Below are 13,697 nucleotides of genomic sequence, written 5' to 3'. Positions count from 1 at the left end.
GATCGGTGGAGATAGGAGTTAGCGAGCGGGAATTGAGGACTGCTTCTATTTCTATGATAAGAGTATTCAATTGTTCAGAGGTGAGTAACTCGTTGCCGGCTACACGCCTGAGGTGGCGTTTAAATGACTTCACCGCTGCTTCCCATAGCCCACCGAAATGCGGTGAATGAGGGGGAATGAAGCGCCATTCGATTTGTTTGTCGGCTAAAAATGCGGTTACTTTTTCTTTGTGGTCGTCCGATTGTAATAAATCGTGAAGCTCTCGTAATTCGTTGCTTGCTCCTCTGAAGTTGGTGCCGTTATCAGAATGGATGGTGGAGCGATACCCTCGTCGAGCGATAAATCTGCAAAGAGCGGCGATGAAGGCTTCGCTAGTGAGATCGTCAACGAGCTCGATGTGTACCGCTTTAATCGCTAGGCATACGAAAATGGCTACGTATACCTTTATCTGACGACGGTTACGATCTCGTTTTTCCTTGATGTGGAACGGCCCGCAGTAATCGACGCCGACGTTTGTGAATGGGCGAGATTCCGTTACTCGCGCTTCCGGCAGATTACCCATCACGTATTCTACCGGCGGTGGTAGCGCGGCAGCAGCGGACGCAGCCTTTGATCGCCCGCCATACTTGATTTCGACCGTCGACGGGCCAGTATCTTTGTCTTACTGCGTATAACGTAGCCTGCGTTCCGGAATGCATGTGGATCTTGTGCTCGTGTTCTATGATGCGTGTTGTAACGGATGACTTAGGTAATACTATGGGATGTTTCTGGGCGAAGGTCATCGACGAATGACTGAGTCGACCCCCGACTCGCAATATTCCTTCCTTGTCTATGAACGGATTGAGTCGCGTGAGTTTACTCTTTATCGCCGCGTTCCGATCTTTTTGGAGTGTACGAATTTCCTCGAAGAAATGGATGTTTTGCAACAATTTTATCAGCTTATTGTGCGTTATGCGTAATTCGGTAACGGTTAGGGGTGCCGCTCGGTTCTTTTTCTGTTTCCAATGGAGGCAACGAGCTATGATTCGTATCGACTTGGGCCAGGATGAATATCTTTGCAACAAACTGTAATCGGCGGGGTTTGCGGACAGACAAATCGCCCCTTTCTGCTCCGGTACTTCAATTTGCGGTGTTAGCGCCCATGTCGGCCAGTAGCCTTCCGACTGGTAGAGCCATGCAGGACCGTGCTGCCAGATGGTTGGGCGCAGAAACTCTTCGGGTGTTTGGCCGCGTGATATTAAGTCCGCGGGATTGTCGTCGGTAGGAACGTGGCGCCAATCGCGGATGCTGGTTTTTGTTTGAATTTCGGAGACTCTGTTAGCGACGAATGTTTTAAGGGTGTGAGGTGATGTATTGAGCCAATGGAGGACGATAGTGGAATCGGTCCAATAGATAGTTCGAGTAATTTTGTGTGATAGGGCTTGTTGTACTGTCGACATCAGGGACGTAAGAAGGAGTGCTCCGCTCAGCTCGAGCCGAGGAATGGTCTGGTACTTGAGCGGGGCGACTTTCGATTTTGCGGTTAAAAGTTGGGTCCAAACACGGCCGTTGGTGTTAAGGGTTCGGAGATAAACACAGGCTCCGTAAGCCTTTCCGCTGGCATCGCAGAAACCATGCAATTCAATTTCTATTGCGGACTCGATTATTGCCTTGCGTGGGAACTTGACATTGTTTAATAAGGGTAATTGGGCATAGTACCTTTCCCACTCTGTATGTAACTCGATCGGAAGTGATTCATCCCAATCGATTTTCGACGACCATATTCGTTGAAGTAGCATCTTGGCCCGAACAATCACCGGTGCGAGCAGACCGAGCGGATCGTAAATTTTTGCGATCTCCGAGCTGATGATTCGTTTCGTGATTCGGGAGGGCGTGGGTTTGACTTCGACCGAGTAAAGAATGGAGTCGTCGGATGAATTCCAAAACACCCCCAGCGTCTTCAAGGTTTGCGAGTCGCCCAAAAAATGTTGGTGATTTGTTTCTTCTAAGGAAAGTCCATGTAATAAGTCATTATCGTTTGACGCCCATTTTCGTATGTTTAAGCCGGCTAGTTAAAGTAAATTGGTGAGTTCTGTTCTGAGCGTGAGGGCTTCGTCCTTCGTTTCAGCTCCGGTGAGAGCGTCGTCGACGTAGAAATCTCGCTGCAGTACCTGTGCTGTACGTGGAAATCGATGTCCTTCGTCCTCTGCCAGTTGCTTGAGGCACCGAATAGCTAGATACGGGGCTGCGGATAAACCGAACGTTACGGTGTTAAGCTCATATGTTTCTGTTTCTCTACTCGCGCTGCGCCATAATATCCTTTGATATTTCCGATCCTCCGGTCGTACGAGGAATTGCCGATACATTTTCTCGATGTCGCCAGTGAGTACGTATTGATGAGCGCGGAATCTAATTAATATACAAAATAAATCTTCCTGTAGCTTGGGTCCTGTGTAAAGTGTATCGTTTAGAGAGGTTACGGTAGTGCTTGGTGCCGATCTGTCGAAAGCTACACGGAGTTTGGTGGTTTGACTTGATGCTTTGGTCACGCCATGATCGGGTAAATAGTATCCGTTGTCGTCGGAGTGGTTGTCATTGACCTTCATCATGTGTCCCAACGCCAGGTATTCCTGTATTACCGTTCGATATTCTGATTCGAAGCGTTTGTCGTGCTGGAATCGGCGATTGAGTGAGGCGAGTCGTTGAATTGCCAGCGTTTTAGAGGATCCAAGTGACTGAAGCTGATCGTTGAAAGGTAGAGCGACGATGTATCGTCCTTCGCTGGTGCGTCGGGTGTGGGCTTGGAAGTGTTCTTCGCATCGTCGATCTGCCTCTGAGATATGTTTAATTGAGAGTCCTTCATCGATTTCCCAAAACCGCGCGAGGTCTGCTTGTAAAGTCGTCGTGGATGTGTGAAATATGTTTGTCGCGGTTTGGGAAGTTGGACTCCCCCCGATTACCCATCCGAATCGCGTCATTTGCAGACGCAGTTCAGGCTCGTCTGGCTGCGTTAGGTTGATTTGTCCCACACACATCGACGCGAGTGTTGAACCTGAGCTTAGTAGTACATCGATCGGAGCTGGTAAATGAAATCGTGGATCGGCCAATTTGAGATTTTTTGGTATCTCAAGTGTCGAACGATCGATGGGTTCGCTGGGAATTAAGGTTGATATGGTTGGAATGACAAGGAACGTTGATATTCGTGTGTATGTACCGTCGGTGGAAGTGATCGTGGCCGTGATGTGTCGCTTAGAAGTCGTTGTCAAGGTATCTAGAGGTCCGATTGGGACCGAACATTTGTTTTGCCTTATCTTTAGCGATTTTGCTAATTCCTCGGTAATGAATTTCATACTAGATCCGGTGTCGAGCAACGCTTGCTGTTTATCATTCAAAATGTTAATCTGCGCTGTGATGGCTAGATCATTGGATAATAATTCGGATGCTATTGGTCTGATATGTTCGGTCATCAACGGAGTCGTCGATCGTCGGCGTCATTGGTTGTGTGTTCGTCTGTCACTGGGCGGTGGACTTGGAGACGCGGCTGTTCGTGGTGTTTCCGATCTGTGGTCTGTTGTGTGCTTTTTGCGACGAGTGGGTGATACGTAGGGTGGCAAAGAAGGTGTTGTGGATCGGCTATTTGATGGGGAAGATTTCGGGCTGGACGTGCTGGAACGAGACCCTGAATGACGTTCTGTCCTATGCAGCATTGTATGATGTCGTTCTCCGCATACGCGACATGATCCTGCGAAACAATGCTTCGTTGTGTGCCCTTTTCCGAGGCAGTTGAGGCATAGTGATGCTCGTTTGACCTCCCGAATGCGTTCGCGAAGGGATTTGGTTTTGAAAGTATCACATCTCCAAATGGGGTGTGGTCCTTGACAGGTGGGGCATGTTGGAGTAACCTGTGTCGCCGTAAGTGCATGCCCTCGTGATGCGCGTTGACTGACCGGAGTAGTTTGTTCCGGTGATTCTCTTGTTTGTCTGACCGTGGTGATCGGTCTGGAGCTTCGTGCCAATCTCTCTAGGAAGTTTAGTAAATGAATGTACGGAGGCACCTCGTTATTGGGCAGCGTCATTTCCCATTGCTTTTGGATACTTAGTGGTATTTTCGAGAGGATGAGGCTGTTGAGCATAGCACTGGTATCGGGGTAGGATTCTCCTAATTTGTTGAATGCATATATGTGTTGTTTAAATGTGTGGACTAAGCGCCTTAATTCCGTTGGAGATTCCTTGGTTATCCTTGGATAATCAATTATTGCCATGCAGTGACTGAAAGCTGTGTATCGTGGACATTCGAAACTCTCCTTGAGAACGCCTATAGCCTGACTGTAGTTTACATTACTAAGGGGTAACGCGTTTAAACAATCGGCTGCTTCTCCTTGCAGGGCGGACTGCAGGTAATGGAATTTCTGTATGTCCGTGAGACTAGGATTTTTATCGATTGTGGAAGAAAAGGTATCATAAAACGTGTTCCATTTTTCTAGGCTTCCGTCAAAAGTAGGGAGCCGAAGATCTGGTAATTTAATGGCTATCGGATTTAAACTTGCGGATGATGCACAGGTTGGAAGGTTTATGGATGTCGACGGCGAAGCTGCTTGCGCGTTCCTCAGAAGATTTTGTAGCTTTGTGTCTACCGCGACGTACTGATCCCTTATTTCGAAGCCGCGCGCTTGTTCCTCCTCGTCTAATACTTCTAACTCGAGTTGGATCGCTTCGAATTGATTCGCAACTTCGGTCAGTTGTTTCTCGTAGTTCGTTAATAAGGAGTTTTGCTGACTCCCGGATTGCTCGTACTCGTCCAGTCGGTTCGATAAGTATGTGAATCGGCCGCTACAATAGCCTCGTCTCCGACGCAGGGAGATGAGTTGGTCTTCGCTCGTCATCGTTGCCTAGGATAGGAGATGGTCGAAATAAGGAACGAGCTTACCTTACTGTCGTGTGGCGTGAGGTCGCGTGTATGTTTGGTGAGGAACGCCTTGTTCCTTCCCGACGGCCACTCGTTCGGTTGTATTGTTAAGTTGTGAAATTCGCTGCGTTGATGACTGTCCAGCTGCGGCGGAAGGCTGCGTGGTTGCGTTCCCTTGCCAATGGGATGTGCTTCTTCGAAGATGACGCGCCTGATGTCACTGGTTTCGCTGTAGTGGTTGCTCCCGCTCCCGCTGCTGGTTTTGATAAAGTGGCACTGTGTGGTCACTGGTAACTGCACTCTTCACTGGCACGTGATCCGGCTCGAAGGACCAAGATGTTTCGACCGTTCGCGGAGAGACGCGATCGCGAGATAGCACGTCAACGAGAGTTGTAAGTTCCCGTTACGATTAAATAATCGACGCCACGAACTGATCGATTCCCTTATTTCGATTACGATAATAAGGGTAGTTCAATGAAATTCCACAGAATTAACACAAATAAATTAATGTTTATTTCAACAACTTATTAACTAGGAAGACATAAATGGAACAAAACAAAATGTAACTGCGTTTTGGTTGATAAGTAATGCGCGATATATGAGATGTGTTGACGGTTCGACTTCTCGAAAAGTTCTGCCCGCCTTTCGACATTTTTTCGTTTTTTTCTGGAAGGCGACCCCCACTACGTTCGGATCACGCCACATTCTTTTACGCGAGGTAAAATAACGGCCACGAGTCGACGTTTCTGGAGGTCGCCCTGCTTAATGAACCATGCGCTTGCCACTACAATGTTTGTTTGCCGGGCAGCCGCGACGATCCGTCTGCGACATTATAGTGCCGCGATCGACAGTTAAGAATATGACCTATGGTAAGCCGCATGGCGTAACAGCGTCTCCCATTAGCAACTTTCCCTCGAGGGCAACTAGCATCTTTTTCTAACCACCGATATGGAGATTGACCAATTAGCAGCAACGCCAATTTCCCTTACTTTCCGAACGAAGGCTTTTCTCGACGAATCCGATGATCTCGTGTCCTTAGACACAGTCCAATATGGTTTTCCTCTGTGGCATCATCGGGACGGGAAAGTCATTCCCGCTCGCGATCTCATCGATGAAAAAGAGTAACATCTTCGCAATCAGTGGTTATTTCACGTTTTACTAACAAAGAACCAGACCTAGACTTTGTGAGTACGTTCTTTTGTCATCCCATTGGCCGCGGATTCGTTATTGAGCCTGAGACCATCGTCACTAGTGTCGCAAGTGCCGAACCGCCGTGATCAATTGTCGAGACTGTACTAATTCCATCATTGCAATAAACTACAGCTGTATGTACCGTACCAATGGCTAACTCTCGAGAAGATTCATTTGACGCCCACAACCCTACTCCTAGTGCAAATCCAACATCAGAAGTGGGATCAGAACGGTTTCAAGCGCTGGAAGGGCAGGTTGCTGTCATGCACAACCTAATTCAGACGCTAATACAAAGGCCAAATACGGGAACCACCAAATTACCACAGTTTAACCCAGAAGTCGCAGGCGCCGACCCAGCCGCGTGGTGCGCGGCTGTTAGTAGGCCCATGAAGAACAACCCTCTACGAGATGACGCGCTATACTCTGCCTTAAGTGACTCTCTACAGGGTTCTGCAGCACATTGGCTGACACTAACGACGGGAGACGAAGAGGTTACTTGGTCTACCGTTAAGGAACGATTCCTTATACATTTCGGTGGCCGAGAGACGACGTCCTCATCGTTAATCAAGGTATCCAGGGAACCGCGGAGGAAGGACGAATCCACAGGGGCATTTGCCGGCCGTGTCCGTTCCCTCCTGAAGACACGGTGGCAACATTCTACGCTAGACGAAATACTTAACGCTGTCACTCTCTACATATTAATTCCACACGACCAACATCTTAAACGATTGGCCCTTTACGAGCGATATCAAAACGGAGGACCAATTTCAGAGCGAAATGGGACCCCTTTGTTACGAGGAAGAGTCGACATTTTCGCCGAGAGATGCACCGGCAGAACCCGAAGCTAAGCGACGCAAGTTATCGGGCCACCAGGTGAGGTGCCATTACTGTGGTACTCTCGGACACAGAATAACGGAGTGCCGCAAGAGGATGCGGAGCGAACAGCAGAAGGATGTACAACGCCAGGAAGGAAGCCGACCAGCTACACCGTCCAAGGTGGTTTGCTACAAGTGTCATGCGGAGGGTCATATCGCACCTAATTGCCCGGTACGACGGGACGGTAGACCCGGCCCCAAGGACGAACGTAAAGTCAACTCCTGCGTGGTGGAGTCCCCAGCCGGTAGTTTAAGTCATCTGTCGCTCCGAAATTCTCCGGTAGGAGAACGACAGATATAGTAGTTATGCGAGGAATAGGAAACACCTGCGTTAAGAGTACATCCCAGATCTTGTCTACGGTACGCATTAACTGTTTTACATTGGAGATAACCTTTCATGTTCTGGCCGATAGTCACTTGCATTATGATATCATGATTGGCCGCGAGATCTTAAGCCAGGGTTTTGATGCAACTATTACGCGAAATAGCGTCGATATTTGTAAAACGAAGACTATTAATGCCTGTAGTAAAACCTCCGAAAACGAAATCAATATCAATGCGGTTGACACTGACGTGGTTGGTAACGATAAAAGTCGGTTAATTTCTGTTCTCGAGAAATTCAAAAATTCATTCATTACGGGCTTCCCACGTACTCGCGTAAGCACGGGCCAGTTAGAAATACGGTTAATCGATCCTAATGTCACCGTGCAAAGAAGTCCTTACCGACTTAGCGAAGAAGAGCGTAGGATAGTGCGTGAGAGAATAGACGAGTTAATTAGAGCAAAAATCGTGAGGCCGAGCAACTCACCGTTCGCGAGCCCTATCTTACTTGTAAAGAAGAAAGACGGCTCAGATAGACTGTGCGTAGATTTTCGGGCATTAAATAAAAATACGGTCGCGAACCAGTATTCCCTACCCCTCATCGCGGATCAAATTGCGAGATTGCAGAAGGCGAGATACTTCATTAGCCTGGACATGGCCAGCGGATTCCACCAAATTCCCATTCATCCTAATTCGACGGAATATACGGCGTTCGTTACACCCGACGGGCAATACGAGTACGTAACTATGCCGTTCGGATTGAAAAATGCACCATCCGTTTTCCAGAGGGCCATTCTCAACGCCTTAGGCGACCTCACGTATTCGTTCGTTGTTGTTTACTTGGACGACGTCCTAATTATTGCCGACTCAGTAGATCAAGCCCTAGAAAGGTTGAACACCGTAGTAGATACACTCGTGAAAGCCGGATTCTCCTTTAACTTTTCAAAATGTTCCTTTCTAAAGACATCGGTACTCTATTTGGGATATGTAATTCGTAACGAAGAAGTCCGTCCAAACCCGGGTAAAATACAAGCCTTGAGTTCTTTACCTGCACCGTCGACCGTCACACAACTTAGGCAATTCATAGGTTTGGCCTCTTACTTCCGAAACTTCATTCCCAAATTTTCACAAGTAATGAATCCCCTGTATGCACTTACTTCAAGTAGCAAGAATATAACTTGGACGGATAGGCACGAACAGATAAGACAAAAGGTAATTTCCGTCCTGACCGACGCGCCGGTGCTAATGATATTTGATCCCAATTATCCGATAGAACTACATACGGACGCTAGCTCGGAAGGATATGGAGCCATTTTAATGCATAAGGTCGAAGGTAAAAATCGAGTAGTGGAGTATTACAGCAAAAGAACTAGCCCTGCGGAATCTAGGTATCATTTCTACGAATTAGAAACGTTAGCAGTTGTAAACGCCGTCAAGCACTTCCGTCATTACCTATACGGACGAGAATTTCTTGTTGTCACTGATTGCAACTCCCTGAAAGCATCCAGTAATAAGGTACACTTGAACGACAGGGTTTACAGATGGTGGGCTTACCTGCAAACTTTTACCTTTGACATTATGTACCGGGAAGGTAAACGAATGGCCCACGTAGATTTCTTTTCACGAAATCCCGTAGACTTGGATCGCAGTACGTTCAGCAAAATTGTAGAGAAAGAAATTAACCTAACCGAAATCTTCGACGATTGGCTACTAGCGGAACAACGTCGCGACCCACAAATTTCTGAGATCGTCGATAAATTACAGAACGAAGAGCTCGCGGAAGACGTCGCGAATACGTATGAGTTACGGTCCGGCACCCTTCATCGTAAAATACAGAGAAAAGGTAGAACTCTCTGCCTGCCCATCGTTTCGAGAGGGTTTAGGTGGTCTGTTATTAACCACGTGCACCAGTCCATTATGCACTTAGGTTGGGATAAAACGCTTGAGAAACTGTGCGAGTATTACTAGTTCGAAGGAATGGCGAAGTATGTTCGCAAATTCGTAGAGAACTGTCATGCTTGTCGAGTTTCAAAGGCAAGTTCGGGTAGAGTACAAGCCGAATTACATCCCATACATAAGACCAGTATACCTTGGCATACGGTTCATATGGACATAACGGGCAAACTAAGCGGTAAAAACGATTCGAAGGAATACGTCATTGAGTTGGTCGACGTCTTTACTAAGTTCGTATACTTGCACTATACCCGTAAGATAGACTCCATTAACACCATTAAAGCGCTTAAGTCCGCTATATTTTTGTTCGGCACTCCCTGCCGGATAATAGCGGATCAGGGAAGATGTTTTACGGGCAAAGAATTTCGAGACTTTTGGCAAGATAAATACGTTAAAATCCATTTAATTGCGACCGGAGCTAGTAGGGCCAACGGACAGGTAGAGCGTATTATGGGTACGCTAAAAAGCATGTTCACAACAATAGAAACCACCGGGCGGTCCTGGCAAGACGCGATCGGTGAAATACAACTGGCCTTGAATTGTACCACCAACCGCGTGACTAAGTCAAGCCCATTGGAACTAATAATCGGTAAAACAGCAAGACCCTACGGTTTATCCCTACCCGACAATATCGAAGAAAGAGAAGTAAATATCTCCCATGTAAGACAGCAGGCGATAAAGAATATAGAAGCAAGCGCCAAATACGATAAGGATAGGTTCGACGAAAACAAAGCTAATGTAGTTAGGTTCAACCTTGGTGATTTCGTGTTACGCAAAAACGAGGAAAGGAACCAGACGAAGTTAGATCCGAAATTCAGGGGTCCGTTCGAGATAGCAGAGATTTTGGAAGGAGATAGGTATACCTTAAAAACTCTAGACGGAAAACGATCATATAAGGACAGACATGACAGGCTGAGAAAAATGCCAGAAGGTTGCGTCCCTGCTGAGTTAGACGTCTGCGGTGATGACAACGGCGGTGATAATAACGATGCAAGTACACTGACCTCTTTATACTTATATGTAACTCTCCAAGTTGTTGCGGCATTGATTGATTAAAATATATTTATATATACATATATTCACGGCGTTTCAAATATTTCCTCTTTTGTAGTTATTCTTATTTCCTGGTTTATTTCTTTGGTTCGTGATTCTATTTATTTTATTTTATACTGGTTGGATTTATATTATATTGAACCATAGGTTTTCAAATTGCAAGTCGCTTATTTAGAGTTGTGTGCATATGTATTTTGTTATTGGTTGGATCTATTAGTCGCCCTCATTTTGTTAACCCTTCCTTTCGTTTCGTTGTGCCGTGTGTTCGTTTGTGCTCTCAAATCCTTATTCGCGCGTTTTGTATAGAGTGGTTTTCTTGTTCGTGTTACGGCACGTGCGGAGCGCGGGACGTGACAATTTGCAGTGTAAAATGGGGTGAAACGAGCGCTTAAACGTCGAAATATCTCCAACCGGAAGGAAATGACAGTTAGTTTTCACCAAAATCGACGAAATCATCGCGATATGCGAGCTGTTGGGCTTGTTTCGACGCTTAAACGGGCGTGCATTACATTTGCAGTGTAAAATGGGGTGAAACGAGCTCTTAAACGTCAAAATATCACCAACGAGAAGGTAATGACAGTTAGATTTCGTCAAAATCGACGGAATCATCGCGATATGCGAGCTGTTGGGCTTGTTTCGACGCTGAAACGGGCATGCATTACATTTGCAGTGTAAAATGGAGTGAAACAGGCGCTTGAACTTCGAAATATCTCCAACGGGAAGGAAATGACTGTTAGTTTTCGTCAAAATCGAAGAAAGCATCACAATTTGCGAGCTGTTGGGCTTGTTTCGACGCTGAAACGAGCGAGCATTACATTTGCAGCGTAAAATGGAGTGAAACAGGCGCTTGAACTTCGAAATATCTCCAACGGGAAGGAAATGACTGTTAATTTCTGCCAAAATCGACCAAATCATCGCGATTTAAGAGCTGTTGGGCTTGTTTCGACGCTGAAACGAGCGTGCATTGCATTTGGCATGCAAAATGGAGTGAAACAGGCGCTTAAACTTCGAAATATCTCCAACGGGAAGAAAATGACAGTTAGTTTTCGTCAAAAACGAAGAAAGCATCGCGATTTGCGAGCTGTTGGGCTTGTTTCGACGCTGAAACGGGCATGCATTGCATTTGGCATGCAAAATGGAGTGAAACGAGCGCTTATACGTTGAAATATCTCCAATGGGAAGGAAATGACAGTTACTTTTCGTCAAAATCGAAGACAGCATCGCGATTTGTGCGCTGTTGGGATTGTTTCGACTCTGAAACGGGTGTGCATTGCATTTGTGATGCAAAATGGAGTGAAACAGGCGCTTAAACTTCGAAATATCTCCAACGGGAAGAAAATGACAGTTAGTTTTCGTCAAAGTCGACGAAATCTCCGCGATTTGCGAGCTATTTTGCATCTTTCGACGCTAAAACGGTAGTGTATTACATTTGCAGTGTAAAATGGAGTTCAACGAGCGCTTAAACGTCGAAATATCTCCGACGGATAGGAAATGGCAGTTAGTTTTCGTCAAAATGCACCAAATCTTCGCGACTTGCGAGCTATTTTGCTTGTTTCGACGCTGAAACGGTAGTGCATTACATTTGCAATGTAGAATGGAGTGAAATGAGCGCTTAAACGTCGAAATATCTCCAACGGGGAGGGAATGACGGCAACTTTTCGTCAAAAGCGACGAAATCATCGCGATTTGCGAGCTATTTTGCTTGTTTCGACGCTTAAACGGTAGTGCATTACATTTGCAGTGTGAAATGGAGTGAAATGAGCGCTTAAACATCGAAATATACCCACCGGGGAGGGAATGACCGCGTTTTCGTCAAAATCGACGAAATCATCGCGATTTGCGAGCTATTTTGCTTGTTTCGACGCTGAAACGGTAGTGCATTACATTTGCAGTGTGAAATGGAGTGAAATGAGCGCTTAAACATCGAAATATACCCAACGGGGAGGGAATGACCGCGTTTTCGTCAAAATCGACGAAATCATCGCGATTTGCGAGCTATTTTGCTTGTTTCGACGCTGAAACGGTAGTGCATTACATTTGCAGTGTGAAATGGAGTGAAATGAGCGCTTAAACATCGAAATATACCCAACGGGGAGGGAATGACCGCGTTTTCGTCAAAATCGACGAAATCATCGCGATTTGCGAGCTATTTTGCTTGTTTCGACGCTGAAACGGTAGCGCATTACACTTGCAGTGTAAAATGGGGTTCAACGAGCGCTTAAACGTCGAAATATCTCCAACGGGGAGGGAATGACGGCTACTTTTCGTCAAAATCGACGAAATTATCGCGATTTGCTAGCTATTTTGCTTGTTTCGGCGCTTAAACGGTAGTGCATTACATTTGCAGTGTAAAATGGAGTGAAACAGGCGCTTGAACTTCGAAATATCTCCAACGGGAAGGAAATGACTGTTAGTTTTCGTCAAAATCGAAGAAAGCATCACAATTTGCGAGCTGTTGGGCTAGTTTCGACGCTGAAACGAGCGAGCATTACATTTGCAGCGTAAAATGGAGTGAAACAGGCGCTTGAACTTCGAAATATCTCCAACGGGAAGGAAATGACTGTTAATTTCTGCCAAAATCGACCAAATCATCGCGATTTAAGAGCTGTTGGGCTTGTTTCGACGCTGAAACGAGCGTGCATTGCATTTGGCATGCAAAATGGAGTGAAACAGGCGCTTAAACTTCGAAATATCTCCAACGGGAAGAAAATGACAGTTAGTTTTCGTCAAAAACGAAGAAAGCATCGCGATTTGCGAGCTGTTGGGCTTGTTTCGACGCTGAAACGGGCATGCATTGCATTTGGCATGCAAAATGGAGTGAAACGAGCGCTTATACGTTGAAATATCTCCAATGGGAAGGAAATGACAGTTACTTTTCGTCAAAATCGAAGACAGCATCGCGATTTGTGCGCTGTTGGGCTTGTTTCGACTCTGAAACGGGTGTGCATTGCATTTGTGATGCAAAATGGAGTGAAACAGGCGCTTAAACTTCGAAATATCTCCAACGGGAAGAAAATGACAGTTAGTTTTCGTCAAAGTCGACGAAATCTCCGCGATTTGCGAGCTATTTTGCATCTTTCGACGCTAAAACGGTAGTGTATTACATTTGCAGTGTAAAATGGAGTTCAACGAGCGCTTAAACGTCGAAATATCTCCGACGGATAGGAAATGGCAGTTAGTTTTCGTCAAAATGCACCAAATCTTCGCGACTTGCGAGCTATTTTGCTTGTTTCGACGCTGAAACGGTAGTGCATTACATTTGCAGTGTGAAATGGAGTGAAATGAGCGCTTAAACATCGAAATATACCCAACGGGGAGGGAATGACCGCGTTTTCGTCAAAATCGACGAAATCATCGCGATTTGCGAGCTATTTTGCTTGTTTCGACGCTGAAACGGTAGTGCATTACATTTGCAGTGT

The 13,697-nt window shown here is 46.2% G+C and overlaps 2 protein-coding genes and 1 pseudogene across 2 annotated transcripts; 1 reads left to right on the top strand and 2 right to left on the bottom strand.

Moving 5' to 3' along the window:
- Positions 1-554: 554 nt before the first annotated feature.
- Positions 555-1,778, bottom strand: LOC117212766. The gene has a single exon (XM_033457790.1). The coding sequence runs from the start codon at positions 1,776-1,778 to the stop codon at positions 555-557; it is 1,224 nt and encodes a 407-aa protein (XP_033313681.1).
- Positions 1,779-2,051: 273 nt separating this feature from the next.
- On the bottom strand, positions 2,052-4,862 carry LOC117212765 (annotated as a pseudogene).
- A 1,363-nt stretch (positions 4,863-6,225) lies between these two features.
- On the top strand, positions 6,226-10,281 carry LOC117212764. The gene is made up of 5 exons (XM_033457789.1): positions 6,226-6,645; positions 6,848-7,231; positions 7,339-8,162; positions 8,565-8,787; positions 10,123-10,281. The coding sequence occupies exons 1-5, from the start codon at positions 6,226-6,228 to the stop codon at positions 10,279-10,281; spliced, it is 2,010 nt and encodes a 669-aa protein (XP_033313680.1).
- Positions 10,282-13,697: the final 3,416 nt, after the last annotated feature.

The sequence above is a fragment of the Bombus bifarius genome, unplaced genomic scaffold (genome assembly GCF_011952205.1).
Source record: "Bombus bifarius isolate JDL3187 unplaced genomic scaffold, Bbif_JDL3187 scf7180000008369, whole genome shotgun sequence".
NCBI lineage: Eukaryota > Metazoa > Arthropoda > Insecta > Hymenoptera > Apidae > Bombus > Bombus bifarius.
This window is presented reverse-complemented; position numbering and strand designations above follow the sequence as displayed.

Excerpts from the sequence above, each read along its gene's own strand:
- LOC117212764 (XM_033457789.1), top strand. The coding sequence starts at position 6,226 with ATGGCTAACTCTCGAGAAGATTCATTTGACGCCCACAACCCTACTCCT. Across the intron at positions 8,163-8,564 it reads GTAGATCAAGCCCTAGAAAG|CTCGGAAGGATATGGAGCCA; the intron begins GTTGAACACCGT and ends TACGGACGCTAG. Across the intron at positions 8,788-10,122 it reads TGAAAGCATCCAGTAATAAG|GACAGACATGACAGGCTGAG; the intron begins GTACACTTGAAC and ends CGATCATATAAG.
- LOC117212766 (XM_033457790.1), bottom strand. The coding sequence starts at position 1,778 with ATGCTACTTCAACGAATATGGTCGTCGAAAATCGATTGGGATGAATCA.